This window comes from Rhinopithecus bieti, unplaced genomic scaffold (assembly GCF_001698545.2).
Source record: "Rhinopithecus bieti isolate Rb0 unplaced genomic scaffold, ASM169854v2 scaffold_12155, whole genome shotgun sequence".
NCBI classification, from domain to species: Eukaryota; Metazoa; Chordata; class Mammalia; order Primates; family Cercopithecidae; genus Rhinopithecus; species Rhinopithecus bieti.
Genome location: NW_016807423.1, coordinates 171,312 through 199,015, shown reverse-complemented (window position 1 = coordinate 199,015; position 27,704 = coordinate 171,312). Strand labels below are relative to the sequence as shown.

General features: G+C 39.8%; 1 protein-coding gene across 1 annotated transcript in view; it reads right to left on the bottom strand.

The window, feature by feature from the left end:
* EFCAB14 (EF-hand calcium binding domain 14) overlaps positions 1-27,704 on the bottom strand; it is a 45,104-nt gene that overhangs the window by 3,695 nt on the left and 13,705 nt on the right. The window contains exons 3-10 of the mRNA XM_017881682.1: positions 27,609-27,703; positions 16,266-16,364; positions 12,957-13,067; positions 10,722-10,826; positions 9,492-9,683; positions 7,929-8,015; positions 5,649-5,760; positions 4,461-4,586 (exon numbers count right to left, since the gene is read on the bottom strand). Coding sequence (XP_017737171.1) covers positions 4,461-4,586; positions 5,649-5,760; positions 7,929-8,015; positions 9,492-9,683; positions 10,722-10,826; positions 12,957-13,067; positions 16,266-16,364; positions 27,609-27,703 — 927 coding nt within the window. The remainder of the gene's footprint in view (positions 1-4,460; positions 4,587-5,648; positions 5,761-7,928; positions 8,016-9,491; positions 9,684-10,721; positions 10,827-12,956; positions 13,068-16,265; positions 16,365-27,608; position 27,704) is intronic.

Sequence of the window (27,704 nt, the reverse complement as noted above, 5' to 3'; positions counted from 1 at the left end):
AAAAGGCTGGGTGCAGTGGCTTACGCCTATAATCCCAACACTCTGGAAGGCTGAGGCAGGAGGATTGCTTGAGGCCAGGAATTTGTGACCAGCCTGGGCAACACAGTGAGACACTGCCAAAGTAGAAGCAGTGACAGATAATCGCAGAAGAATGAACGGTCTCATCTTCTCTCTGTCCAGTGTCTTCCCTTTAGATTTTCCTGATGTTATTCTTATGTTGAAGGGGTGAAAAGGAATGCAGAGGCCTAATGAGTTATGTGATAGGAGCTAGCCCATAAAACAGACTTTGGCATATCGTGAGATTTCTTGTTGGATGGCTGAGTGGAGACTGGAGGAATGACTTGGAAGCCCATAAAACAATCCCAAACACTCATAGCTTTCTTGGTTTTGACAGGAAATCTAAAGCTCAAAGAGGAAAGTAACTTGCCTACAGTCATGTAACTCTTAAGTGGAATAGAATACAAATTTCTTTTTTTTTTTTTTTTTTTTTTTGAAGCTAAAGTCTCGCTCTGTCGCCCAGGACGGAGTGCAGTGGCGCGATCCTGGCTCACTGCAACCTCTGCCTCCCAGGTTCAAGTGATTCTTGTGCTTCAGCCTCCTGAGTAGCTGGGATTACAGGCACCTGCCACCATGCCCAGCTAATTATTTCTGTGTATTTAGTAAAGATGGGGTTTCACCATGTTGGCCAGGCTGGTCTCGAATTCCTGACTTCAGATGATACACCCACCTCGGGCTGCCAGAGTGCTGGGATTACAGGTGTGAACCACCAGGCTTGACTTTTTTTTTTTTTTTTTTTGAGGCGGAGTCTTGCTCTGTCACCCAGGCTGGAGTGCAGTGGTGTGATCTTGGCTCACTGCAACCTCTGCATCCTGGGTTCAAGCGATTCTCCTGCCTCAGCCTCCTTAGTAGGTGGGATAACAGGTGTGCACCACCATGCCTGGCTAATTTTTCTATTTTTAGTAGAGGTGGGTTTTCACCATGTTGGCCAGGTCTCGAACTCTTGGCCTCAAATGATCTGCCCACCTCAGCCTCCCAAAGTGCTAGGCCACCACACCTGGCCTAGAATACAAATTTCTTATTAGCTAGTCCAGTGCTCTTTCCACTATGTGACACTGTCTCTCTGGATCCAGAAATTAAGCAGCTCAAGAATCAGTGACTCAAAAGTGTAATGAGATACCATGTCATAATCACTAGGATGGCTATAATAAAAAAAGACAGGCCTTAACAAGTGTTAGGGAGGATGTGGAGAAAGTGGATTGAACCCTCATAAAGTGCTGCTGGGAATGTAAAATGGTACAGCCACTCTGGAAAAGTACAGGAGTTCCTCAAAAAGTTAGAGCTACCATATGACCCATTAATTCCATTCCTAGATATATACTCAAGGGAAATGAAAACATACGTTTACATAAAAACTTCCACATGAATGTTCATGGCAGCATTATTCTTAATAGCCCAAAAGTGAGAACAATCGAAATGTCCATCAACGGATGAACAGACCAAAATGTGTTAGGTCAACAGAATGGAATATTATTCAGCCATAAAAAGGAATGAAGTACTGGTACATGCTCCAACATGAATAGACCATAAAAACATTATGCTAAGTGAAAGAATCATATTGAAAGAAAAAGCACACACAAGGCCACATGCTGTATGACTCCATTTATGTGAAACACCCCAAATAGGCAAATCCATAGAAATAGTGGTTAAGAGACTAGTGGTTGCTGGAGATTGGTGGGAGAGGTGACTGGGAGTGACTGTTTAATGGGTACAGAGATTCTGTGCGGGGTGATGAAAATGTTCTGGAATTAGATAGTGGTGATGGTTGCACAACCTTGTGAAGTGAATAAAAAACACTGGATTAAATGCATTTTTAAAAGGTGAATGTTATGGTATGTGAATTGTATTTCAATAAAAAAGAAGAATCAGAGGACTATATATCTCTCCAAAGTGCACACTCTCTACTTTTAAAAAACCAGTACACAAGAAAAAGAGCAGTATTACCAGTTGATCTGTATCTTCTTTTTTATTTCAACGGCAATATTGAGCCAAAATGGTTAGAGAATGTTTATCAATAGTTTCTTCCGGTATTTTCTTAAGGGCCTCATCACAAACACTTAGGAAGGTCAGTTATATATATAACTTTTTTATTTTTTATTTTTGAGACAGGGCCTCCCTCTGTCACCCAGGCTGGAGTGCAGTGGGATGATCACAGCTCACTGTAGCCTGAAACTTCCAGGCTCAGGCTATTCTCCCGAGTAGCTGGGATTACAGGGTGTGCGCTACCATGCCTGGCTAATTTTTGTATTTTTTGTAGAGATGGGATTTCACTGTGTGCCCAGGCTGGTCTCGAACTCCCGAGCTCAAGCCAACTGCCCGCCTTGGCCTCCCAAAATGCTGGGAATACAGGCATGAGCCACGGCACCTGGCCGTATATATATAACATTTAAAAAGGACTTGTGTACCCATAATCAAATAGAAGATTGTGACCAAAGAAGGTCAATGAGCTTTATGTTTCTTTAAAAATCTTCCCAAATTCCTTTAATTTCATCATTTATTCCACACCATACCTAGGTTCAATAGGCCTCTTGCTGTTTGGTATTCAGGAAGAATAAAAATAACTTGAAGGGAGGGAAAACAGTTGCAGTGCAAGGTCCAGTCCATCAAGGAGCTGCTATAAACAAGCATCTGAATAAGGCCCTACTCTCACTGCTACAATAGGTGCAGCAACGCAGCTAATAAAATATCAAAAGCTCTCTGAAACGCAGGAAAACAGTGGGACACTTGTTCCCAATGTCTTACACCAAGTGGCTAGCTGAAGAATCCTGTTTCTTTTTTTTTTCTTTTTTTGTGGCATGAGTTTACACAACATGCCACACTACGCACTTGGTCAGCAGTATTCAAATAAAAATATGATTGCTGCCTCAGGTCATTCCAAAAGTGTAGTCATTCAAAAGTATCTAAGGCCTATGCTGAGGACTCAAGCATGAATGTTAAGACTGCTATTCCTTAATCTGACCTAATAGCTTTCCCCCATTCATTCTCATCAAACCTTGATATAACAATGGAAAGTGGCAGGAAGCTTGCGTTCCCATTAAACACAACACTTTCCCTCCTCCCCAAAAAACAGGGAAAAAAAAAAAAAAGGAACAGGGAAGAAAAGTAATCACATTTAAATGGTGATATAAAAATTTAAGTCTTCTATGCTTTAAGCATTTAATTGCAATGTGTAGGTAACTCATTCATTTATTTAACAAATATTCAGGAGTACCAGGTACTGTGCTAGGGGCTGGGAGTAAACAAGACATAGTCCCATAGGAAGTTATATTTTGTATCTCCCCAGGAAATTATAACAGAGTGACATATGCTAAACAGGGGCAAACAAAATTTAAGAGGACACAGGAGGAGCCTAATCCAGTCACGGGAGGTAAGGAAATGTTCCTGGTAGAATGGTATAGAGAAGAGCCAGAGCAGATGGGGTGGACAGGAGCAAGTGATTTGCCAGGCAGCCAGCTAATACAAAATCAGGAGGCACTAAATATCACCATGAGGGATAGAACACGCACTGTTGGAAGCAATGCAAACACATTTTTCTGTGAATCATATCCTTTCTACTAATATTTTGCTGATTTTCAGTAAAAGGGCCCTTCATTTTTGGAGGGCCCTGACAAACAGGGTCAACTTTTACTTTATTTTACTAATCTCATGGTATTGTATTTGCTTTCATGCCTTCTCCATTAGACTGTAATATTCTTGAAGAAAGAAAATGAGACCATTATCTTACACTGTATTCTTATTGCTTAGCACTAGTTTTAATGAGGCACTCAGTGAATGAAGACCCTAAAAAACAATAACAGAAAGACAATATAGTACACTGGTTAAAAGTGCAAGCTTTGGCCAGGTGACGTGGTTCATGCTTGTAATCCCAGCACTTTGGTAGGCCGCGGCAGGCAGATCACTTGAGGTCAGGAGTTCAGGACCAGCCTGGCCAACATGGTGAAACCCTATCTTTACTAAAAATACAAAAAATTAGCCGGGCATGGTGGTGCACACCTGTCATCCCAGCTACTTGGGAGGCTGAGGCATGAGAATTGCTTAACCCTAGGAGGCAGAGGTTGCAGTGAGCCCAGATTGTGCCACTGCACTCCAGCCTGGGGGTCTACAAAAAAAAAAAAAAGTACCAGCTTTGGCATCAGACTGTCTTGGTTTGCGTTCTGTTTCAACCAATTATTTGCTGTGTGGACTTAGGCAGTTTCCCTATCAGTAACATAGGTATAATATATAAATACTTATGTTCATGGAGTGGTTATCAGGATTATATGACATAATGCTTATCAAGTATCTGGCACTTGACATCTGCTCAATAAATGTTAGATCATATATATTTTTGACAAGTGAAAATAAACATTAAAAAGTTATTACTTGGAACATTCCCATTACTACCCCATGGTATAAAAATTTACCTTCAATGCTAGAAACTCCTGGTAGAGAGACAGGTCTTAGTTGGGCAGCTTTCTCAACTGGATCTCCAAGAAACTGTGAAAATTTTGGCAATGCTGATGGCTTTGATGTGAAACTCTCTACTTGCTCTGTAACAAATACATATAGTTTTATTTAGTATTATTGAATCTAACACCAAAGTAAATAAGTATCGAAGGTCACCTTTTAGAAAAATTGGATATACAATTAATTTAGAGAAACATTTGAGAATTAAGTAGCATAGTGACTATGTGAAGTTAAAGGCTTGGATTGAGACATTTGTGGGCAAGGGAGGACCAATCAGTATTATACTACATTAAGGTTTGCAGCAGCAGTCCCATTAGAAGATCTTACAGTACAAGCTAGCATTACACATGTTTAGATGGTAAGAGCTTAAGCTGTCAAGTGACAAGAACAGAGAAGCTGGATATCAAAGATCTTGACATCCTAGGAGATGTGCTTTAAACCTAGTCTAGGGGTATGTGCCACCCACTAAGCTAGTGCTAAGACTGCGACCGCAGATGATGTAGCACAATGTTAGGACAAGGCATCCCACCACAATTCTGTCTCCTATCTAAGAGAATTCAAGAGAGGTTATACTGCTTTTCTAAAACAGAAAAATACTTGTGTGCAGAAAGGGTCAAAGCCAACATAGTCCAGTGCCTTGATTATGTCCTCACAGGGTCTAAATCAGTGGAGGCTAATGTATCTGCTAATATGGATCAGACAGGTCCATACCTAAAGCCAAAGACCCTTCCAACCCAAAGATCCCATCATTATTTTTGTTAACGATTTTCAGAAAGATGAACATTTATTTTTAAATACATGTTATGCACTTACAGAAGGGAAAAGACTCCCATAAACAACTTTCAGGGCTAGTTTAATATACGCTATGACAGTAACATTTTTGCCTATAATTGGATGCAGACAGCATGGAGAATTCTATTTCCAGCTAAACATTACCGATTCTTCCCTTAATAGACTAGAGTACAAATCATGTACAAAATGGGCCTTTCCTAAATGAAAGCAAAGTGTATCAGCTTCATCTCGGTGCGTTCAGGCATCACTCGCTTGGTGCGATCAGTACTGCTGGAACACCTTCCCTACTCCCCGTGTGGGAGGCAAGCTGCTCAAGCCTCCATGAAATATTAAGAAGCTGGCTCTACTCTCACCTTCATCGGTGGTCTCTGGAGGCCTGTTGCTCTCAGGTTTGTTTGCAAGAGCACTGATCAGCTGGAGTTTCTCTCTTAGCTTGGATACCTGAGAATTTGAACTATCTTCTTTCTGCCCAAAACAAAGATTACAGAAGGTTTAAGGTGGTAGTAAGACTTCATCTAAATGTCCACTGTATTCCCAGAGCCTGTTTAGCATGTAGTGCTTGACCCTCAGTAGGTTCCCTACAAAGACAATAAAAGAATGAATCAACATATACTGGTGATGTCTTTGGTCCTCAGCGCTGATAAGTATCTTGCTGGATTTGAGACCATTAAGGGAACATTATGCTACAGATGATCTGATTCACTGTGAACATTTGGCTGATGGGGGAAGGAATGCATGTGTCAGCAGTAAAGGAAATGTACCCTTGCTCAGGTGCCTATCTAACACCCATTTCCTAAATGAGCAGGATCTTGTTTTCTAGGAGCTATTTCACACTAACTAAATAACTTTCCGAAATATCTTGCTTCACCTTGTGACTAGACCACTTCAGGCAGGATTTCATGTTCTTACCACCTTACAAAAGAAGCAACTGAACAAAACAAATCACAAGTTTTCCCTTGATCTCCCTTGGAGATGATTCAACTGGTGGCAGAAACTGTTAGGACATAAAGAAGGAGCTGTAATATTTCTAATTCAAAGTCTTGCTTGCTCATATCTTTTAAAGTTTTTTCCCCCATACCCTGCCTCATTCCCAGGAGTATTAAGAGTGGCATAAACAAATACATTTAATTATAAAAAGAGAGACATCTGGTTTCTATGAGGCTTGTTTCTAACTGCTTAGACAAGTGTGAAAGGTCCTGAGCCTATGTTTAATTAGAACACCAACTCATTACACATTTTTTAATTAATTATTATGATTTACTTATCTTGTATAATTATTATGTATTTACTTATCTTGCCCCTATCTTATTTCTACTCTAATAGTTACTGTACAGTAGTTCACTCAGTTTATTTAGGGAGCTAAAATATGAACATATGTAGTGAAAACTAGGTACTAAATGCTTGAATAATGGTAAGGAGAAATTGTATCTGGTTAGGATGTTTGGATAAGGTAGGACAAAGGAACTGATACACTGAGACGACAGTTAAAAACAAAAAGGGCCTGAAAGCAAAGCCAAGATGAAATTTATGTACATGTGTGTACTAGTGTGTTCTGACATTTATTGTTAAAATGTGAACTGTGGCTGAAATTGCTACTATTTTCTAATAGTAACCACCTGTTAGTTTTTTGTGCTCAACATTTGTATCTGGCTCTTAAGTTTTTCTGTCTTCTCTAGGTGAGGTTTAAAAAAAATTTGTAGAAGCAGTTAGAAAACTCAACAAAAGCTTAGCTTATGATGCATTAAAACCTTAATATATTGTGACTTTATCTAGATAATATAAAACTATTAAGGAAGTAAAAATAAACATGGAAAGCATTACATCAAAAGCTGCCTGTACTGTGGTTCCAGTTCAAGTTCATTTCCTCTGAACCTCAGATCTTCCCAACTTCTCAAACATAATATGCATCTCAGATGGTAATTTAGTCACTTGGTCATAATCTTCCTGGCTTTTCCTTTATCTTAGCCCATAGTTTAACTCTCTAATCAGAGAATACTGTAATCACACTTTCTTTCCTGGAATATCAAAGCATATCATAGATTGCTTGTCTTGACAGTATATCTGTCTGGGAAGAACAAAAAAGGGGAAGGTACAAGGTGAAGGGAACTGGCTGAGGTTTAAATGGACTAGGAATAAAATGAGATTGCAATATAAAAATAGGAAATAATTTTTAGATGAGACACCATTTTCAGATTATCTGTGCCTCTGTCCCCCATCATTAGTACAGATAATTTACTGTCTTAGCATAAAAGTCATTTCCTTAGGGAAGCCTTCTTGATCTTATCATATCCTGTATTTGTCCTTTATAATACTTATCATACTCATGATTCATGACCTGTTCAATTATGTGTTAACGATTTTCTGACTGACAGGACTTTGAGCTCCACTAAAACAGGGGTCACATGTCTGCCTTGCTCACTATGGTCACCCCAGCTCCTATTAAAGTGTTTGGCACAGGGTACGTGCCTAAAAAAGTATTCATTTATTCACTAATATACTAATTTACTAATTGCTTTGTTTTGAAGTTTCAACACATGAGATCAAAAGTACTCCCTTTGAAAAAGCAGCAGATCAAAAGCACAGAGATGCTGCTGCATTTACTTTTACTTCAGGGTAAGCCTCCCATTATTTACCTTTATGTTTTGGATTTTTACTGTATTTGTTTTGTTGGTGACTTGATCCAAAGATGCTCTTTTCAGAGTGGCAGATCTATCACCCATCTTAAAGGGCAAAACAAAAACAAACAAAAAAAAAGGGAAGATTAAAGGCAAACATTAAAACTTGAACATCTAGTACTTTTAAATAAATTGGTCAAACTTATTTAAAGGATCTCAGAACACTCTCAACAGAAATTGCAGAGGAGTGGGAGATGGGAGGAGAGAGGGAGAAAGGCCAGAGAGACAAAGTTGAAACTAGTGCTTCTGGCTGTTTCAGTCACAAACTTTAAGACTTTGAAGGATAAAAGGTGGTAGAACTTTTACCCAAAATATCATGCTGAGTATAATGCTGCTCTAAGAAATAGTAGGACAGATGGATACTATTCCCTATTTTCTCTGCTGAAGAAATATAAAGTAGGGGGAGAGGGCAGAGACAGTAAAGAGAGTTTAGGAGTGGTAAGTTTTCACAATAAGCTTTGAAAACTTTCAAGGCATAACACTCATCAACCAAAATTCTTAGCCAACCTAGTTTAGCTGAGTTCAAAAGGGCTTTGTAAAATAAAGCTTCTTTAATCTTCACAGCTTTGTAGTAAATTATACACCCCTGTAAAGCAGGCGGGGGAATAGGTCTTCCCACTCCACCCTTCAAAGCCAAGTCCAGGCAACCTGCCAAGGCTCCACTGTGGAAGAGCCAGTTCAAATGCTGCTTTCCATGAACCAGAGTTCAACTTTATTTGTGGGCTTGCTTCCAGCTTTGGTGGTTACTTGAATTTATGGCACAATTTCCTGTATTTGGTTTCTATTTTTAAATATATGCCTGTGTCTTCGCTATACAAAATCTTTAAGGGTGGGGGCTGCAGTTATTAAACAAAGAATCCACGTGGATCCCTGCACAATGTTTATGTGAAACTGCACATTTTATTCACAGCAATATGAAAACCAGTAAACTGTGCACAGTCTGCCAGCATGAGCGACTTAGTAGGTCAGTTTCCTTACATGTAAAATAAGGAGGTGAACTCAACAACCTCTTAAGCTGGGGAGCTGGTCTGACCTGATCTGTTTCCCGACATATGCAAAAGGTTCCCCTTAATATACAGACAGCAGGATAAATATGAAAGTCAAGTTCAGGCTCATAGAAATGGTAAAAGATTTTTGGTTACTATCATTTTCATGGCTTCCATCCCTAACAACTTAGAAAAGAAAAGATCCAGAAGGCTCTTGGAAATACGTGCTAGCGCTTCCCTACCAGATGGCTGACTGGTAACATGACAGTAGCCTTGTCATCTCTGCCAACAACTTGTGGTGAGGCCTTGGTAAGCGACTTGACCTCTCCACATCTCCCTCTCCAAATCAGGATAAACACTGCCTGGCCATTCACATCACACAGCTAGTGTGAACATTAAAGGAGACACGGATTAAGCACAATACAAATGTGTAGCCTCTCAAATATGCCAGAAGGCTGTTCTCCAAAGGTGGTAGAATGTCATCCATGCACAGACAAAACACACTGCATGTCACAAAAGATCAGAAAAGGCTTACCATGCTGAAGGACAGGTTTGCTTTCTTTTCTACCTTGCTCATAGCAACCACATCGCTTTCTATCAGGTTGACTCTCTGGGTAAGATTACTGACTGTCTCGTTCATTCCCTCGAGTTTAAGATCATTCTGTCTCTGGTACCCCACTAGGGCACTGTTTACCTCCTCTAAAGAGCTGTGAAGGTACAGGATATCCTAGAGTGGAAATAAATAAAGTTATGGAATCCACTACAGACGTAAATTAGACAAGCAGGCGAGCAGCACTGAACAACCATTACTACGTCAAGTACTGAAGCAAACTCCTTTTCCTGGTTTTGACCATCAATCGTCTGTGTCTGCTTTGTCCCTCCCACTCTAAATTGTTCCTTGTGGAATTGTTTGGACTCAGCTAGACAGGAGGGGGAAAGAGGGAACAGGACTACCTACATGATTCACTCTTGGGTACCAGAAAGCTGAGAGCTTGGGAATTGATTTCCCCAATGTTTACCTCACCTGCTGGCGGAAAGGCTTGCTGGGTTATTAACTGAAAGGTCCATTAACCTAATTTGTCAGAACGAACCTACCTTAGGAACAATACCAATTACTGAATTGGCTCATGTAACAAAACCATAACAAGTAGTGCATTATTTAGTATAAGATTCAATTATTTTTATTGACATCCTCCAGTACTGATTGCTACTTAAAAAATAATGATAACTATAGGTTTTAAAGGGCATTAAACTCAGGACAGGAATTCTTCTTAGTGAAGATTTCCTCTATTCTCTTTAATGTGATTCTGAACTCAATAGTCTTTTTTCTCCCCTCTTGCCTTTTCGTCTTTACACTTTAGAAAATCCTGATTTTCAAGGATATGCTTTCTAACATTCTTAGAATTTACTGTGGCTCAGAGAAGCCATCACTCTAGATTAATTTGCTATCCATTCATCTTTAACCTGCCCAGATAGCTATTTTTCATAGTTTCAGGATAATCTGCTCATTCTAGATCTTTCAAGATAAGAAAAGGAATTTACTCCACTGATTGACATGCGGGGAAAAACTGCAAAGTGCCAAAGAAGGGATGGACAGCAATATGGATCCCCGAGATACCAACACACATTCCTCTCTGCTCAGCTCCCAGGCAGGCAAATAAATATAGGAGGCACCTGCTGAGACACCATACACTAAGCCCAAACTATCTGGCTGCCTCTGAAGTGCACTGTGATCACAGGGAGTTAAGCCAGAGATAAAAAGCACCTGTTTCAAATTGTCACTATGGGTTTTATTGTCAAGTTCTGATGTGGCTGAAGGTGATGGAATGATCTGGTTGCTTCCAGGAGTCTCCTTCAAGAAGTGCTGATTCTGTTAAGAGGAAAGAAAGTTAGTGTAGACAACAAGGAATTATTAGGTCTACTTAAGTATCTGAAATTGTCCTAGAACTTTCTAGCCTCCCCCAGAATACATCCACAGATTAATCAGTAAGAATTGCTTGGGAACATACGGGCTAACCAGTCCTGTGCTAGGTTCTAAGAGAATCCAGCTTGAGCAGGCACTAGGCCAGAAGCACCTAGATTACATCAGGGAACTGAGAGCCTCCTCGTCTATTTCTCAATCTCTTAAGGAATGAACTCTCTAGAAACCATTTCTCCTTTGCCCCATTGCCTGTACTCCCAGAGAAACAATAGCATCACTGTAACTTTCCAGGGACCAACTCAGTCTCAACCTGGGACAGTATCATAGTTTCCACTGGACTCAAGAGCTTTGACATTAAAAAGGCAGCCAGTCATGTAACCACTGGCTTTGGGCATTTAGCATAACCACCAATCATGTGTATTATTAGTTTTTCCCTTATAGCATTATGCTAGGTAAGACTTACATTTGAGGGTTATTTTTCCTTTCCCATTCCCTTCCCACTGCTCAAGTTTCTTTCCAGAGACTGAAGTATAACATGTTTATGTACACTTTTCCTTTAGTGAGGAAAACTGCATGGCTTAATCCTTCAGAGTCTATAACTATGACTTATCTAGCATAAAGAATGACAGTAGGAGGATTACTATTGGCAGCTATGGAAATTTAAAAGAGGCAGATTTAATTATAACAGAATGCAATTGGTGAAAATAAATTGTTTTCCTTGAAATCTGAAATCAACCCTGTTTTTAATAAGAAAACCAAAAGGCAACAATAAAGAGAAAAGGAGGTGAGAAGGACGGGAGAATCCATGGTTCTAGAAAGCAGGAAGATTTTAGTTAGGAAAAATCATTTTAGAAAATAGTGAATTACTTGAGAGCATAATCAAGACATTAAAATAATAAAAGAATTGCTGAATTAGAGGGGTCTTTGTTACTATGGGTCACACAGTTACTCAGCAGCAGTTAGAACCAGAACCAGGGGTCTGGACACCCAGATCAATGTTGTTTCCTCTGGGTTAGCCCCACTAAGTAACACAGTGAGGTGTGCCAGTCCTGAAGAAAATGGAAAAAACTCCCTTCTAGAGCTAATACAGCCCAGGTCTCCTTGGTACAAAATTCTCAATTTAAACTTGGAATCTGAAGCTTGCAAAGAGCAGGTGGGGGTGGGGGGCAGATCCAGAAATTGGCAGAGAGACTAGGGAACTTTTGTGCGCCTTGAATAGTCCTGATTTCAGATGCGTTACACATTAACTCATCTCCCCAGCAAGATGGCAAGGGCTGCACCATCCTTTTCTACCCTTCATAAATTCTTCCTGGGGCTGTCACCCGTTAAGTGACAGATTAAGGCCTCCGAATGACTGCGGACAGCTTACATCTGCAGCAGCACTAAGTGATCCAGAGAGATGTGAAAACAATTCCTGGGCACTGGAGGGGTTTGCTTCTGTTAGTTACCTGTTGCTGCCTAACAAATTATCCCAAAGCTTTGTGGCTTAAAACAACAACAATTAAGTATTTCTCATGATTCTGTGGGTTGACTGGGCTCAGCTGGGGGTTGAGGGATAGGGGTGGTGCTGTTACATGTGTTGTAGGCTGCATTTAACTGACAGCCTGGCTGGAGCTGGAACATGCTAGACAGCCTGCCTGTCATCCAGGAGTACACGTTTCAGCATTTGGGAGTCTAAGAGCCTTGCTCAAATTCCCGATGCACAGAATAGTGAGAAATAACTACTTGTTTTAAGTCACAAACTTCTGGGCGTGCTTTGTTACGTAGTAATAAACAATGAGACACTTTTCCACTTTCCTTTCCTTCTTTTCTATTTTCTCTCCTACCCATTCCATCCTCAGGAACTGTGTCTTATTACTTTACTTCCTTCAGTAGTATGTTTGCAAAAGATTTGGCTTTTAATTCTATCTACCACAATTGCTTTATTAACAAATTATAGAACAATCAATGCATACTGTGGTATTAGATCTTTTGAACAGATGCCTAGCAGGGCCTTTTCAGATTAGTGGAAAGTTGGCATCATGACTCTTACACAAAAAAGGCTGAGTAGGAGCATGCTGACTTGTTGGGTCTCCTTACCATATCACTCTGCAGTAATTCCATCATTTTCTTCTGTTCTTCCACAGTTTTCTGTAGTGCTTCCACAGCAAGATGGACACTGTTTAAAGTATTGCCAATGGAAGCTACGCTCTGAAGGGAAACATATAGGAAGGTATAAAAAAGCTTTAAGAGACAACTGACATGCAATACACTGTACATATCTAAAATGTATAATCTGAACGTTTTGACACATATACAATTGTGAAACCAGTACCACAATCAAGATAATAAACACTCATCACCTCTAAAAGATTCCTCCTGACCCTCTGTAATCATTCCCTCGCCGACCGTTCCCAGGCAACCACTGATCCACTTTCTGTCACAATAAATCAGTCTTCATTTTCTAGATTTTATATAAGTAGAACCAGTAAGTAAGTTGTGCTTTTTAAAGTGTGACTTCCACTCAGCAGAATTGAGATTCATCCATGTTGAGGCTACTTGGCAGGCTGATGAGCAGCATTCCACTGTGTGGCTCTATCACAGTTTATCTCTCCCCCTGCTCATGGACATTCAGGCTGTGTTCAATATTTGACTATTACAAATGAAGCTGCTATAAACATTCATGTTCAGGTCTTTATGTGGACTTACGGTCATTCCCCTTTATCATGTGCGTTCTAATCGCCATAATACCTAGCAGGTGAATGGCTGATCATATGGCAGATCCATGCTTCACTTGTTAAAAAACTGCCCAACTGTGTTCTAAAATGGTTATGCCATTTTACGTTCCCACCAGCAGGGAATGAGAGTTCCTGTTACTCCATATCCTCACCAATATTGGTACAGTCATTCTTTTCAACTTTAGCCACCCTAATGGAAGTGTATACTGTGAATTTAGTTTACATTGCCCTAATGAAACACTGCCCTAATGAAAATCAGTGTTTCTAATTATTTCAAACATCTTCAAACTATGATTCTATGTAGTGTATACTGAGTTAATTCACAGGACTATCTCTCGCTCTATATCAATCAATCAAGTAATTTTCTTAATTTAAATGATTTTTCCTAGAGGAAAACCAAATCTTCCCTAAAGAAAAAATATTAGTTTATAAATCTGGAACCCAGGGATAAGGTTGTCTCACAAACTGCCTCTGTCAATCCCTGCTGTGGGCAGGCAGATGGCCAAGCTAACACAGTAGACTGCCACTTGTGAGGAGCAAAGGTCACTTCGAGCAAAAGTGGGAGGGAACCATTTCTGTCTTTGGGAAACTCAACACTGCAGAGATGAAAGAAAAATTCATTTGGCAGTGTTTGTTCTTCCTTTACTATAGAATCCTGTCAGCAACCATTGAATAGAGATATGAGTAGTGGCTTATTTTGCTTTCATTAGCCCTAAGGAGCCCAAGTGGACAGGGAACTTGGAGATATAATTCAGAAGCCATGTTTTAAAAAAGGCCTGTCCTAAGGGAACATCTAAAAAGGTGTTACTATTCAGTGAGTTTTGGCCTTTTCAAGACATGCTGACAGTTTTATAGTGCCACATTAGTATATTTAACCAAGGTCATTTTTATTACACTGATATCCAAGAATCCAAGAGAACAGGAGATGATGTTAAAAAACATTACATGAGATACAATAAAGTTAGGCATTTGGGATGACCTACCACTTCAAAACTGAGCCACCTGAAAGAAACACAGCGCCTGGCATTATAAACACACAGATTTGCAAAGAGACAACACACTGGGTAAAAGTCTCTAAGTTGGTTTGCTATCTATGTAAGCTCTGAATGCCTGTTACAAAAGCTACAGGCATTCAAAGACACCTACTGTTTGTGAATCCAGTCCTCACTGGCTGGATGTATGAGCTCATTAGGATGCCAGAAGATAGTAAGCTCTTGTTTAAGGATTTTTTTTCTTTTCTTTTTCCCTGAAGGAAGCAGCTGACAGAGCCATGTCAACTCTGGAGCAAAACTCTGAAACCAGTATTCCCATCAACTGCAAAGTGCCTGGTACATACTGGAGGAAGTTCCACAAATGTTTATTGAATGAATAAATTCAAGAATAAACCAGTTCCCTTTTCTAATGCCAAGACTGAGAGTTGTTTCTGTACTAATGGCTACAGAAGCCTACCATTTCCTGACTTGGCCCTAGGAACAATGGCAAGAATCTGGCCTCATCAAAGTTGTCCCTACCTTTTTTTTTTTCCCAAAGTTGTAAGTGGATGGTCACATTAGCCAAGTAGCAAATTATGGAGATTGAGCACACACAGATGGTGTGGCTGTAAAATAGCAAATTTTGTTTTTGCTTATGGCTTAGAAATTTCTTGCTCCTTTGTGGAAAGAATTCATATGCTCATAGACCCTGGCACATAATCTGATCAAACTTAGCATGTATTTTTAGAATTCAAAGATCCTAGATTTGATATCCACTGTTTGGGGAATCCCTTCTTCCATTTCCTGTGTCAGGGGATGATGTTCTTTGTGTTTTAATTAGTCACCTTCTTCCTTCCTACCCCTATCCACTCTTCCCATCCAGCTCTAAAGATCCCTGAGTACTATTATTCTGGTTGGTCACAGCTCACTCTAGCCTCAAACTCCCAGGCTCAAGTGATCTTCCTACCTCAGCCTCTTATGTAGCTGGGACTACAGGTATGTGCCACCATGCCCAGCTAACTTTAAAATTTTTTGTAAAGACGAGGTCTCCCTATGTTGCCCAGGCTGGTCTCTAATTCCCAGGTTCAAGTGATCCTCCTGGCTCAGCCTCCCAAAGTGTTGGGATTATAGTCATGAGCTACCATGCCCAGCCTCCAAAGTGATTTTTACCAATTTATACTCCTAGCAGGAGCAGGAGTGTTTGAAAATTTCCTTTGTTCCAAATATCCTTGCCAACGCTTGTTTCCTGAAGTTTCAATTTTTGCATTTCCCCGGGTCATCTTTCTTTTTTTTCTTTTTTCTTTTTTAAAGTTTCTTAATCATGGAAAATAATAGAGATTTAGGGCAACTATCATGTACAATTGGTCTGCTTTCATGAAGACATTGTGAATGGTGAACTGAAAAAGCAAGCTGAAAAGCAAACCCACATATGCTAACATAAGAGAGCCAGCAGAGCAATTCTGGGACTCAGAGAGCCAAATAAAAAGGTATGAACCCATATAAACCACAGCTAATGTAACCTGTTGCAAATTAAAGGCCTAACTAACCAGAACAAAACAAAATTGTTCTGAATTCTTTAGGACATAATGATATACTCCATTACTGCTCTCTTGGAGCAGCTGATTTCAAATGCTAGGCTTTCAATGAAAACTTGTAAGAAGCTAGAATTATGGCAAATAGTACCCACACATGGCACCTACCTTCTGAAGTCCCTCTACAGTGGTAGGCAGGCTAATCAAGTCTGCAGCTGACTTAACATTGGCTTTGAGGTGGTTCACTGCAGAAGTCAACAGAGAAATCTGAACAAAAAAGAGTAACAAACAGTGAAAACAAATGAGAATTTGTAGAGTACATGTTACCTTCACAAACTCTATGGTTGGTGATGTCAAGACAGTCTAGGATTTTATGTGTTTCTGCAACCCTGTCAGCTCACAGGAGGAAAGGAGATAGTACTTTGGATAGAGCTGGGATCTGGGAGGCAACAATAATACCCCTTCTTTCCCTGCCCAATTTGAACACTAGTGCCAAAGAGTAAAGGCAAGTGTTATTCTTTACCCTGTCCTGGCAGCACAAGATCCCAAAATCTTAAATTACCCAAAAGATGCTGTAATTGTCACACACTCCTTCAACAATTGGACAGGAAGAAAGCTAATGATGAAGGATCACTTCGAAATTTCATTTTGGTAAAATGTAACACCTCAGTTATTTACCAAACTTTTGTTCCTGCCCAGGTGGGAACATATAAAGTAAAAGCCCATCTCACAAAATACAGTCTACAGGAACTGCACTCTGACAATCTGAACAGCACTTTCAACTAGTTGGGGATTTGGTTTTGGTTTAATAATGTGACTAATATTTCAAACTCAATAGCTCAACCAGAGCACTACTTTGTATCCTGAAGGGGCTCAATACATACCCATTGACTCACTGACTGATGCAATGTATTAAAATAGGAATTGAATCAAAATAAAATGGGACCTCCCTTCAGCCATTTAGGCATAGAATTCTAAATATCTAGACTTCGCTCTTGAACGGGAACTGGGGGAACCTGTGTAATAGTTTCAGGCTGCAGAGACAATATTCTAAAAGCTTTGCAGTTTGGCTCAAAACACTCTTGAAAGATTCTTAGTTCTAAACTGCTTTCCTATTCCAAATTCTAGGATGAGAACACAGATCTACAATAGCAATTATATTCAGAGTGGCCTCATACGGTACCCACCAGTTTCTGGGTACTTGTTATGGACCAAGCACAGTGGTAGGCACTGGGGGATGTAAAACAAAACAGAACCTGACTCCCTACTCATTCCTTTAGCAAATGTTTGGCATCTCTGTGCCAGACACTGCTGCAGTCATTGTGGAGACAGCAGAGAGGCAAATAAGACCATGTAGCTCTGCTCTCACGGAGCGTATATCCTAGTAAAAGGTGACAGAAAAAACAAAGAAAAGAATCCAGATTGGAATAAGTACTATGCTAAGAATGTTTTCTTTTCTTTTCTTTTTTTTGAGACAGACTTGTTCTGTCGCCCCAGGCTGGAGTGCAGTGGAGTGATCTCAGCTCACTGCAGCCTCTGCCTCCTGGGTTCAAGTGATTCTCGTGCCTCAGCCTCCTGAGTAGCCCGAGATTACAGATGCATGCCCCTACGCCTGGCAATTTTTTGTATTTTTAGTAGAGATGGGGGCTTCGCCACGTTGGCCAGGCTGGTCTCGAACTCATGGCCTCAAGTGATCTGCCCAAAGTGCTGGGATTACAGGCATGAGCCACCATGTCCGGCTATGCAAATAATTTAATTTAAACAAAGCTCCCTGAGTAAGTAGTAGTAGCTTGGTCTGAGACAGGGAGTCCGGTAAGGAGCCTGGGAACTCGGGAACTCAGGTTCTCTTTTCCTTCTTTTCTTTTAGGAGGGAAAAGTTCAGAGGCTTAAGACAAATTTTCAGCCATTCACTAGTATAACAAATACTATTGGACCCTATTACACACCAGGGGTGAACAACACAGATGTCAGGGATCCTGTAGTGTTTACATTTTAGTGCAACGAGACAGATACTTTTATACAGAAAAATATCAGATAGTGGGAAGCACTAGACAAAAATTAAAATAAGGTAACTTGATACCTTATTTTATCAAGGAGTGACTGGGTAGCAACTTTTAGATTGGTTGATCTGAGGAGGCCTCTGTAAGGAGATAAAATTTAAACTAAGATCTAAATCATAATAAGGAATTAATCATATGAAGATTGGATGAAGCATATTTCAGGGAAGAGGGAACTGCTAGACCAAAAGCCCCAGTACAGGAAAGAGCTTGGCATATTCAGAGAACAGAAGTTTAGGTGGCAGGATCTCATAATGTGTGTGTACATGTGAGAGAGACAGAGAGACAGAGAAGTAGGCGGCGAGGCCAGTTGTGCAGTAAAGGGCCAGAACAGGCAGGACTCTGTAAACCAGAACAAGCACATGGGTTTTATTTGAGGTGTGATAGGAAGGGGTGTGTAAGCGGGGTAATTACATGAATGGAGACACCTTGTGGGAAGACTACTATGGCTCTCAGTAGAAATGGAGAGACCAGTAAGAAGGCAATCTGTGTAGTCTTGGCAAGAGATAATGGTGGTTTAGACTTGAGTGGTAGTAGAGGTAGTAGCAGAAGTAGAGACGATACGATTTGCTGGGACTGGGTGGTAACAGTGAGGAAGGTAGAAGAATTAAGGGAAACTTAGGTCTGTCACCTCAAGGAGCTTTCAATATAACTGAGAGATAGGGCAAGAGTACATTAAAGAAATAATTAAGCATTAAACGTGATACTGAATAAAGTTCTGAGAAAAGGACATCAATGCAAGCTGAAAGAAACAGGCTTCGCTGAAGTAGGACTCAAATTAGACTCTGACAGAAGTTAGAATTTTATACAAAGCAGACATTCTTTCCAGGTTAGAAGGGTGAGGGTGGCATCAGGGGATAGGGAACACAGTATGAATAGGCTCAGGAGTACTTTCTTTTCGCAACACTTCTCAAAGTGACAATGATTTGTTTATGTGGTTATTTGATTGAGGTTTCTCTCTTCCATAAGACTATAAGCTCCATGTGATCAAGGACATCTGTTTTACTTCTCACAATATGTGTGACACAAAGACTGGAATTTGTTGAATGAATGGCTGAGAATGAACACTCTGTGTCTGGGATGGACATTGAGAAGGCTAGTCTATGCAGAGTAGAAGACAGAGGCCAGCGGGTAGGACGTAAGGCTAGATAAGTAGTGAACTTATTCTTTTCATCAGTAACTGGGTATAACAATAATAACAACAACAACTATTTAACAACTATCTTATAGGGATGTGTGCTGGTTTCAAAACATGTGATGGTTTCAAAACTTTGATAGTCTTCTTCTCTTCAAGAGGTGAAACCTAATTCCCTTTTCCTAGAGTGTAGCCTGATTTAAGTAACTTGCTTCTAGAGAACAAAATAAAGTGGAAGTAATGACTGGCAACTTCAGAAATTAGGTCACAAAAGGTCCTATGCCTTCTTCTTTGCTCTCCCTTGGATTAGTCACACTGGGGAAAGGTAGCCGCCATGCTGTGAGGACACTCGAGTAGCCCCAGAATGGAGAAGTCCATGTTGGGAGGAACTGAGGCCTCCTACCAAAAGCCATGTGAGTGAGGAACCTCCAGCCCCAGTCAGACCTTCAGGTTATAAAGACCTGGCTGACATCTTAATTGCAGCCTTAGAGATCTTGGCCAGAACCAGTCTGCTAAGCTGCTCCCAAATTCCTGACATATAGAAACTATAAGACAATAAATGACTGTTGTTTTAGGATACTAAGTGTTGGGGTAATTTGTAACCAAGGAACAGATGACCAATACAGGCTAGGAGAATTAAATGAGATATATAATCAAAGCTCTTAGCATAGTACCTGGTACAGATGAAATATCAAATAAGTGACAGTTCTTTAATAGTGAAACATTAAAACATGCAATTCTCCATAAGGACTCCAGAATAACCAGACTAATCATCAACATTGTAAATCTGTTCATTTAAAAACAAGATGGGTGAGAAATCTCAGCTCAAAGAGACACTCTCAGCAAACCATAAATTTCCTAAGATAAGCAATTACATTAAGGAGGTTTTCACCCATGCCCTTAAAAAGACATGAATGATATCCAGGTTTGAAAAGGACATATAGAAACAGGCATTTTCATGCACTGTTTATGGGAGTATAAATTAGAGAAGCCTTGTAAGAAGGAATATCCATCAAAATTTGAAATGTTTATATTCTTTATTTTAGTAATTTCATTTCCAGAAATCTTACAAATTAGTAGCTCATATGCATGATACATGTAAAAAAATAATTTTTCCTTATTTGTAACAGCAAAATAGTAGAAATAATTTAAATGTATATCACTAAGAATGTGGATATATTCAGTGGAAAAGCAAGTTGTAGAACACATATTGAATGACCTTATTTATTTACAAATACACACGCATGTTAACCCATAGGCTAATTCATATTAAAAACTATTATGATTTTGTAAACAGAAAGAGAACAAGAAGGATGCAGCCCACATTACTGACCCATTACCTATGGCAGCATGAGAGAGAGAGAGAGAGAGTGTGTGTGTGTGTGTGTGTGCGCACGCACGTGTGCATGTGAGATGGGAGCACAGAGTTGGGAATTGAAGGAAAATTTTCATAGGATTTCTATACGTGTTTTATAGTTTAAATCTTATATAAGAATCCACTCACAAATTACTTATGACATTTTTAAAAAGACAAAAGATGAGAAAGAAATATACACATAGGAAAAAGATACCACATAACTTTGGAAAGGGTTTGATGGGTTTTCTTGGCTGACCCTTTCTTTTATGCCCTCACTGGGCTTTCCGAGACCACTGTAACACGCCCAATCATAAAATGCTAGGAAAGGGTCCTGCCCCAGATATGTTTTCCTTAGTGCCCCAAAGTATGTACACAGTTGGCTCAAGATCAGTTTGAAGGGCAAGACTATAGTTATTCCTAACCCCCTATCAATGATGTGGTTACCTTTCAGCCATCTGAGGGGACAAACTCCTTCCTCCACAGACAACTGGCCAGATCCTAAAGGGACAAGCTGTTCTTTGGGTAAAAACTCTTCTTCCAGGTACTGAAAGTTCCAACCTCCTGAGGCTATGGCAGAGTGCATGGCTAATCAGAAGTATCTTGGGAATGGTAGTGGTCTCACAAAAAGCCAGGTAACTGGTTGGCAGCTGCCATTTCACCCAAAGTCAAGAAGCAGCCGAAAGCCAATGCCAGTAAGATCAGTAAGATGCTGCTGCACTTTTCTCCATGCCACAAACACTCTATGCCTGGTGTATCAGCTGCCTCACAGCAAAAGCATGCTCTGGAGAGGTGACCATTAACTTTCCAGGTAACAAACATCACTTAGGTCTTCTTACTCTCTTATAAAACCTGGATCACACACTGCTCCCTAGGACTTGGCTATTTACCCATAAATTACAAAGCTGGAATCCATCTTCTAGCATTCCTCTCTTCAGTAAAATAATGTCAAAATCTGTGGAAAACTATAGCAAAGCTTATATATGTAAATAAAATGGAGACAAGGTACCCTCCCATTACTTTCTCTGGAATTGCTCTGGCCTCTAACAGTTGCATTCTAGAATGTCAGATCAGACTCAGGCATTAGAGAACTTACACCTAAAAGTTACACTTTGGAATTCAAAGAGTCTAAAAAGTTGAATTAAATAGAACCCATTAAGAAAAATCCATATTCTAGACAAAATATGAGTCATGACTTTTATGCATATTACATGACTTTTCATTAGAAAAAGTAAAAATAGCTACTGTAGACCATTTGCTTAACACATCATTTTATACTATAAAGTTGGAAATGCTGCTTTTCTGCTTTGGGGTTGAAGTTAAGTGTCCTTCAAATAGTAAAGAAAAAGTTATTAAAACAGACAATCATCAATGATGAGTGATTATTAGCCCTAGTAGGGACTCAGCATCATATCCTTTCAACTTTATCTACTGAACACCTACTGAATCCTACAGGGGCTACAAACATGTAACACAGCATGGGAAGCTGGAAAGAAAAGAGACTTTCAGGAATTGAATATTTTACTTTTAGTATTGCTACACAGCTGAGTGACTGTGGGCAAGCTACTTAACTTCTTTGAACCTCAGTGTTCTTATCTGTAAAATGGAAAGAACATCTCCTACTTCATAGGACTGTAGAAGCCAAGAAAGGAGATCACATGTGCAGTGCACCTAATAATGGCTGGCACAAAGAAAGCATTTAATGAATGGCAGTTATCGTCAATACCATCATCGCCATCATCATCGCTGCCATCATTTTCTTCATCATCATGCTTAAGGCTCAGAGTATAGTGTATGCCTTTCTAGTGCAATTAGAAGTATATGCAAATAAGCATCACATAAGGTATTTGGACTGAGTGCTAAAAGAGAGCTAAACAGAGTACTATAGGAGAAGGGCACTCAAGGTCCTTCTTGATGTGGCTCTTGCTGACTTACTTATCTCTGGCCTTTTTAACTAAACTATACTGCACCTATAATGAGTGACTAAAATCCCCTGAACATAACATGTTTTCATTCATCTATACTTTTGCACATATAGTCAATTATCATTATTAGTGGTAGTTATTTCTAGAAAACTTGCAACAAACATTCAATTAGTGAATACCGAACCACTGCTCCTTGGGGAAACACAGGTTAGGTTGCTGTGAGCCCTCTGCTCATACTTTTTTTCTTTTTTTTTTTTTGAGACAGAGTCTTGTTCTTGTCACCCCGGCTGGAGTGCAATGGCACGATCTCGGCTCACTGCAACCTCCAGCTCCCGGGTTCAAGCGATTCTCCTGCTTTAGCCTCTTGAGTAACTGGGATTACAGGCATTTGCCACCACGCCCGGCTACTTTTTGTATTTTTAGTAGAGATAGGGTTTCACCATGTTGGCCAGGCTGGTCTCGAACTCCTGACCTCGTGATCCTCCCACCTTGGACTCCCAAAGTGCTGGGATTACAGGCATGAGCCACCGTGCCCGGCCTGCTCACACTTTTTTTAAACTGATCAATACAATACACAACCTTGTTGTATGTATATTTCTGTTTAAAGATATCTTATTTAATGCATATTGTTGACTCATTAGCATTGAACCCACAGCCTGCAGAAACATAACTCAAGCCTGAAAGAAGCCTAACACAGGTATTTTTCCATAGGGCACATCACAGTCTCCTTGCACTTTGGAACAATAGATAACACTTTAGCACCATGCCTGAGGAACATTTTTGAACACGGAAATCACCAAAAAATCACAAAAATATAAAAAATATGGCATTACATACACTGTGAAAAAGACACTGTTTACAGTATGAAAGCTGAACCAAGAAGGCAGTATGTCACCTTGTTCAAACTCAGCTGTAAATATGCATGTTGGGTGACTCAAATTCCTTGCTGCTATGCGTGTGTTGGTGAATGACTGCAAAAGTGCCACAAGTATAGATTTTGAGATTACATATAAATTTAGCAAGTACAGAATTCATAAATTATGAGGATCAACTGCACTAGTGTTCTACCTAAAATATTCTTCTCTCTTTCTGTAGAATTCAGCTGGCTAACTCCTATTTGCCCTTCAGGACTCAGTTCAAGATCTCTAGGAAATCTCACCTGGCCCCAGTCTAGGTGAGATATATACTTAAAAATGCCCTCACAATACTCATTTGGACCTATTTCTTTTTGCTTATCAGGCTGCTTTACAATTGTTTATTTTTCTGTTTCCTCCATCTGATTATAAGATCCTTGAGGGAACTGAGGGCAGTGGTTCACATGTGTAATCCCAGCACTTTGGGAAGTTAAGGTGGAAGGATTATTTGATCGCAGGAGTTCGCAACTAGCCTGGGAAATAGTGAGACCCTGTCTCTACAAAAAAAAAAAAAAGAAAAAGAAAGAAAAAATTAGTCAGGCATGGTGGTGCGTGCCTATAGTCCCAGCTACTCTGGAGACTTGTGTGGGAGGATCACTTGAGCCCAGGAGGTCGAGGCTGCACTGAGCTGTGCCTGCGTCACTGCATCCCAGTCTGGGTGACAGAGTGAGATCCTGTCTCCAAAAAAAAAAAAAAAGAAAAGAAAAAAAAAAGTCAGAGGGAGTTTGTTTGCCCATTCTGTTCTGCCATGTGAGGACACAGCAAGAAAATGCCAAGTATGAAATAATGAGCCTTCATCAGGCACCAAATCTGCTTGTGCCTTATCTTGGACTTCCCAGCCCCTGTTGTTTTTAAGTTACATAGTCTAAGATATTTTGTTATAGTAGCCCAAATGGATTGAGACAGTATCCAAACCTAGCTCCATAAAAGCAGCTAGGTAAATGTTTGTTGAATAATGTCTTCAAGGAAGTAGAAGGAGACTCCCTGTAACAGTCAAGAGACAATGAGTATAAAACCAGAGGTTTCATGAATAAAACAGCAAAATAAATTAGATTTCAACTACTAATTTAAAGCTTTTTCAAAGGAAGATTTGATTTTAACTTTTTTTCAAACTAATGGCTTTTTTTCAGATTATATTAACTTCAACTTACGTTGTGATAAGAACAGTTCTTGTTAAGTGATATAATAAACTTCTTGTTTGAGCTAGTTTGAATTGCTTCTAAAACCACTGCCACTAAAAGCATTTTAAGTGACAGTTATGTTCAGATATAGAAACATAGTTAAATATTATTTTATTTTTCTATCTACTTTGGTTTAGGACAGATGCCTCTGACTTCAACAGACCATCAGAGATATGTAACATTAATTTTAGAAAACCACTCAGACAGAGAGTACTGAGCTCCCTTTGGAAACAGTGCAAGTCTCTGCTTTCCCATCACCAATGCTTCTGGGCCTGCGCTCACGGAGAAGTCCTCTGTTATCAGGCTGGCTTCGTAAGTCAGTCCCAGCATCTTTGAAGGCATATTGATGCTGAAATGGAAAGGGTTTCAGGGCAATCTCTTCCAGCTTCATAGATGAAGCCCTAGGACAGAAGCAAACTTTCCTATTTATAGCAGATCCTTGAATAATATTTTGTTCAACGCCATTTGGTTATAACGTTGATGAAAAAAAACAATCTGACTCCTGGCTGGGGCCACTGTCTGTTTTGCATGTTCTCCTCACATCGGTGTGGGTTTTTTCCAGGTACTCCCACATCACAAAGCTGTGCATGTTAGGTTAGTTGGCATGTATAAACAGTCCCAGTCTGAGTGTGAGCATGTGTATGAGTAAGCCCTGTGATGGGGATGGTGTCCTGTACAGAGTTGGTTCCCGCTTTGCACCCTAAGCTGGCAGGATAGGCTCTGGCCACTCAGGACCTGACCCTGCACTGAAATAAATGGGTAAATAATTATTTTACTTGCTTTTATTAATCTTTTGTAAATGTATGTATCGCTCACATTTATTTCAATGCTGAATATTAGAAGTGTTTTGGTCTTTATCTAGAAGTTTAGTGATTTTTTTTGTGTGACCAGAAATGTGCCCTAGGAATTTAACTTTTTTTTCTTTTTTTTTGAGACAGGGTCTTGCTCCGTTGCCCAGGCTAGAGTGCAGTGACACGATCATAGCTCACTGCAGCTTCAAACTCCAAGGCTCAAGCAATCCTCCTGCTTCAGACTCCTCAGTCGCTGGGACTAAAGGTGTACGCCACCATGCCTGGCTAATTATTTTTTGTAGAGACAGGGTCTTGCTTTGTTGCCCAGGCTGATCTGGAACTCCTGGGATCAAGTGATTCTCCCACCTTGGCCTCCCAAAGTGTTGGGATTACAGGTGTGAGCCACCACACCTGGCCTTAAGTCCTGTTTATATTAATTAGCCTACGATAAAACTGGTTTCATTATATGCCATTTACTTAAGTTCACAGTTTCCAAAAACCTATCAATGACATTGAGATTTACTGTATCTGCATTCTCAGGTGCTTCTTGCATTAAAAATAATGGCAGGCTAAGAATAAAATGATTCTTTTGTGTCTAGTTTCCTGGTTAAAGAGAACTCAGAAACCAACATATGTACCAAAAATTTGAATATCTATCTGTGTTCTCTCACCATGTACCAATATCCCCTTTGACTCTTCCTATAATGTCAGTTTACAAGACTGAGATGAAAAATAGATAGCTGACTTTGCCTTTTCATGCTGAACAGTATCATCCTCCTCTCAGAATGGCAAACTGTATGACTGGCTACTTACATGGAATCCCAGTTTGCCCCAGGAGAGATGCTGACAATCTTTCAGTGCTTCAATGTGGTCTACTTTCACCTGATGTAATTTGCTGTATGAATGTAGGCAAGGCCAATTTCTCCTACCCTTTTTGCAAAAAAGGGGTGAATACCTGCTTTTCTCTAATTACTTAGAGTCCAAGAATAAAGGACAGATAGTAAATACCAGGGGCTGTAACTCATGAATTATTTCATGAATAATTTTGAAAGATTAAATAGAACTGAATGGAAAGTAGCATAAGGCACCATACATATTAAGGGTGAGCTACTGTTTCAGAAACATTTATGCCAGTTACAAATAGGTATGTATGCGTTTACTGGGTAATGATGTAAAACATTTTTTACTGCAGGTTCCAGGCAAAAGTTTGGAAGCCACTGCCCCACACTATTTATCATTGGTCTTAAGTGCTGAATTGCCCCACTCCTGGACCATTGCTGAAAGGTGTGGCTTCAGATATATTTGCAAGTGCTTTCTTCTAGCACAGCGCTCCTTGTCACTACTGGCTCATTCTGAACTTTGTGATTCTACTCTGAAGAAGACAATACCTTCTTAGCCCCAAGAAAAATAATATCTAGTTTTAAGCACTTTGCATGTGTGTCATTCATCTGGTACTTGACTTTTCTTTTCTACACATATACATTTCCTAACTAAACTGGAAAAACTAGGGATGGGGCTATAGTTACCCTGTGACAAATATAGTATCCTAATACATACAAGATGCTTGATCAACATTCTTAGAATAAGCCCTTTTTCTCTGGCAGAGTCCCACTTCTGGAATCAATGTCTACTCAACTCTGGTCAATTTAGGGACTGGAAAAGTTTATGCTCTATCTAGGCTTACTTGACTGACCAAGGTATTTAACCAACTCCATCACCCACTCCTAAGCTATTCTTCGAATGACTACTGCTGATCATTTCCAGATTTTGTAAACTCAAATGAAATAAGCTCTCATTAGCTAATAAAAATGGGTTATCCACTTTTCTTGGGGGTTAGATGACACTCCTGTTTTATTTGACACCTACTCTACTCTGTAGGAAAGGGTGACTCAAACTTCCAACTTTTTCTCAACTGCTATATTTAGTAGAATTATTTTCTTTTGCAGAAAGGATTAACATTTTAAATATTTGGTAAATTCATAACTGTTTTACCTGACTTTAACATGCTGGGATTACAGTATGCAAAACCCCATTTCAAAAAGTAAAACAATCTGAAATGAATTCCCTATACCTACAATTCCCTATACCGTATTCATACTAAACAACCAAACAAATATTCATAGCTTACACAGCAAAAAATCAAACTTTTCCTACCTGCTTATTCATTTCTGTGATGTTTATCCAGACTTTGTTCAAACCCATCTCTCCAGATTCAATCTTCTCAAGCTGTTTTTGCTTGCTGAGTAGTTC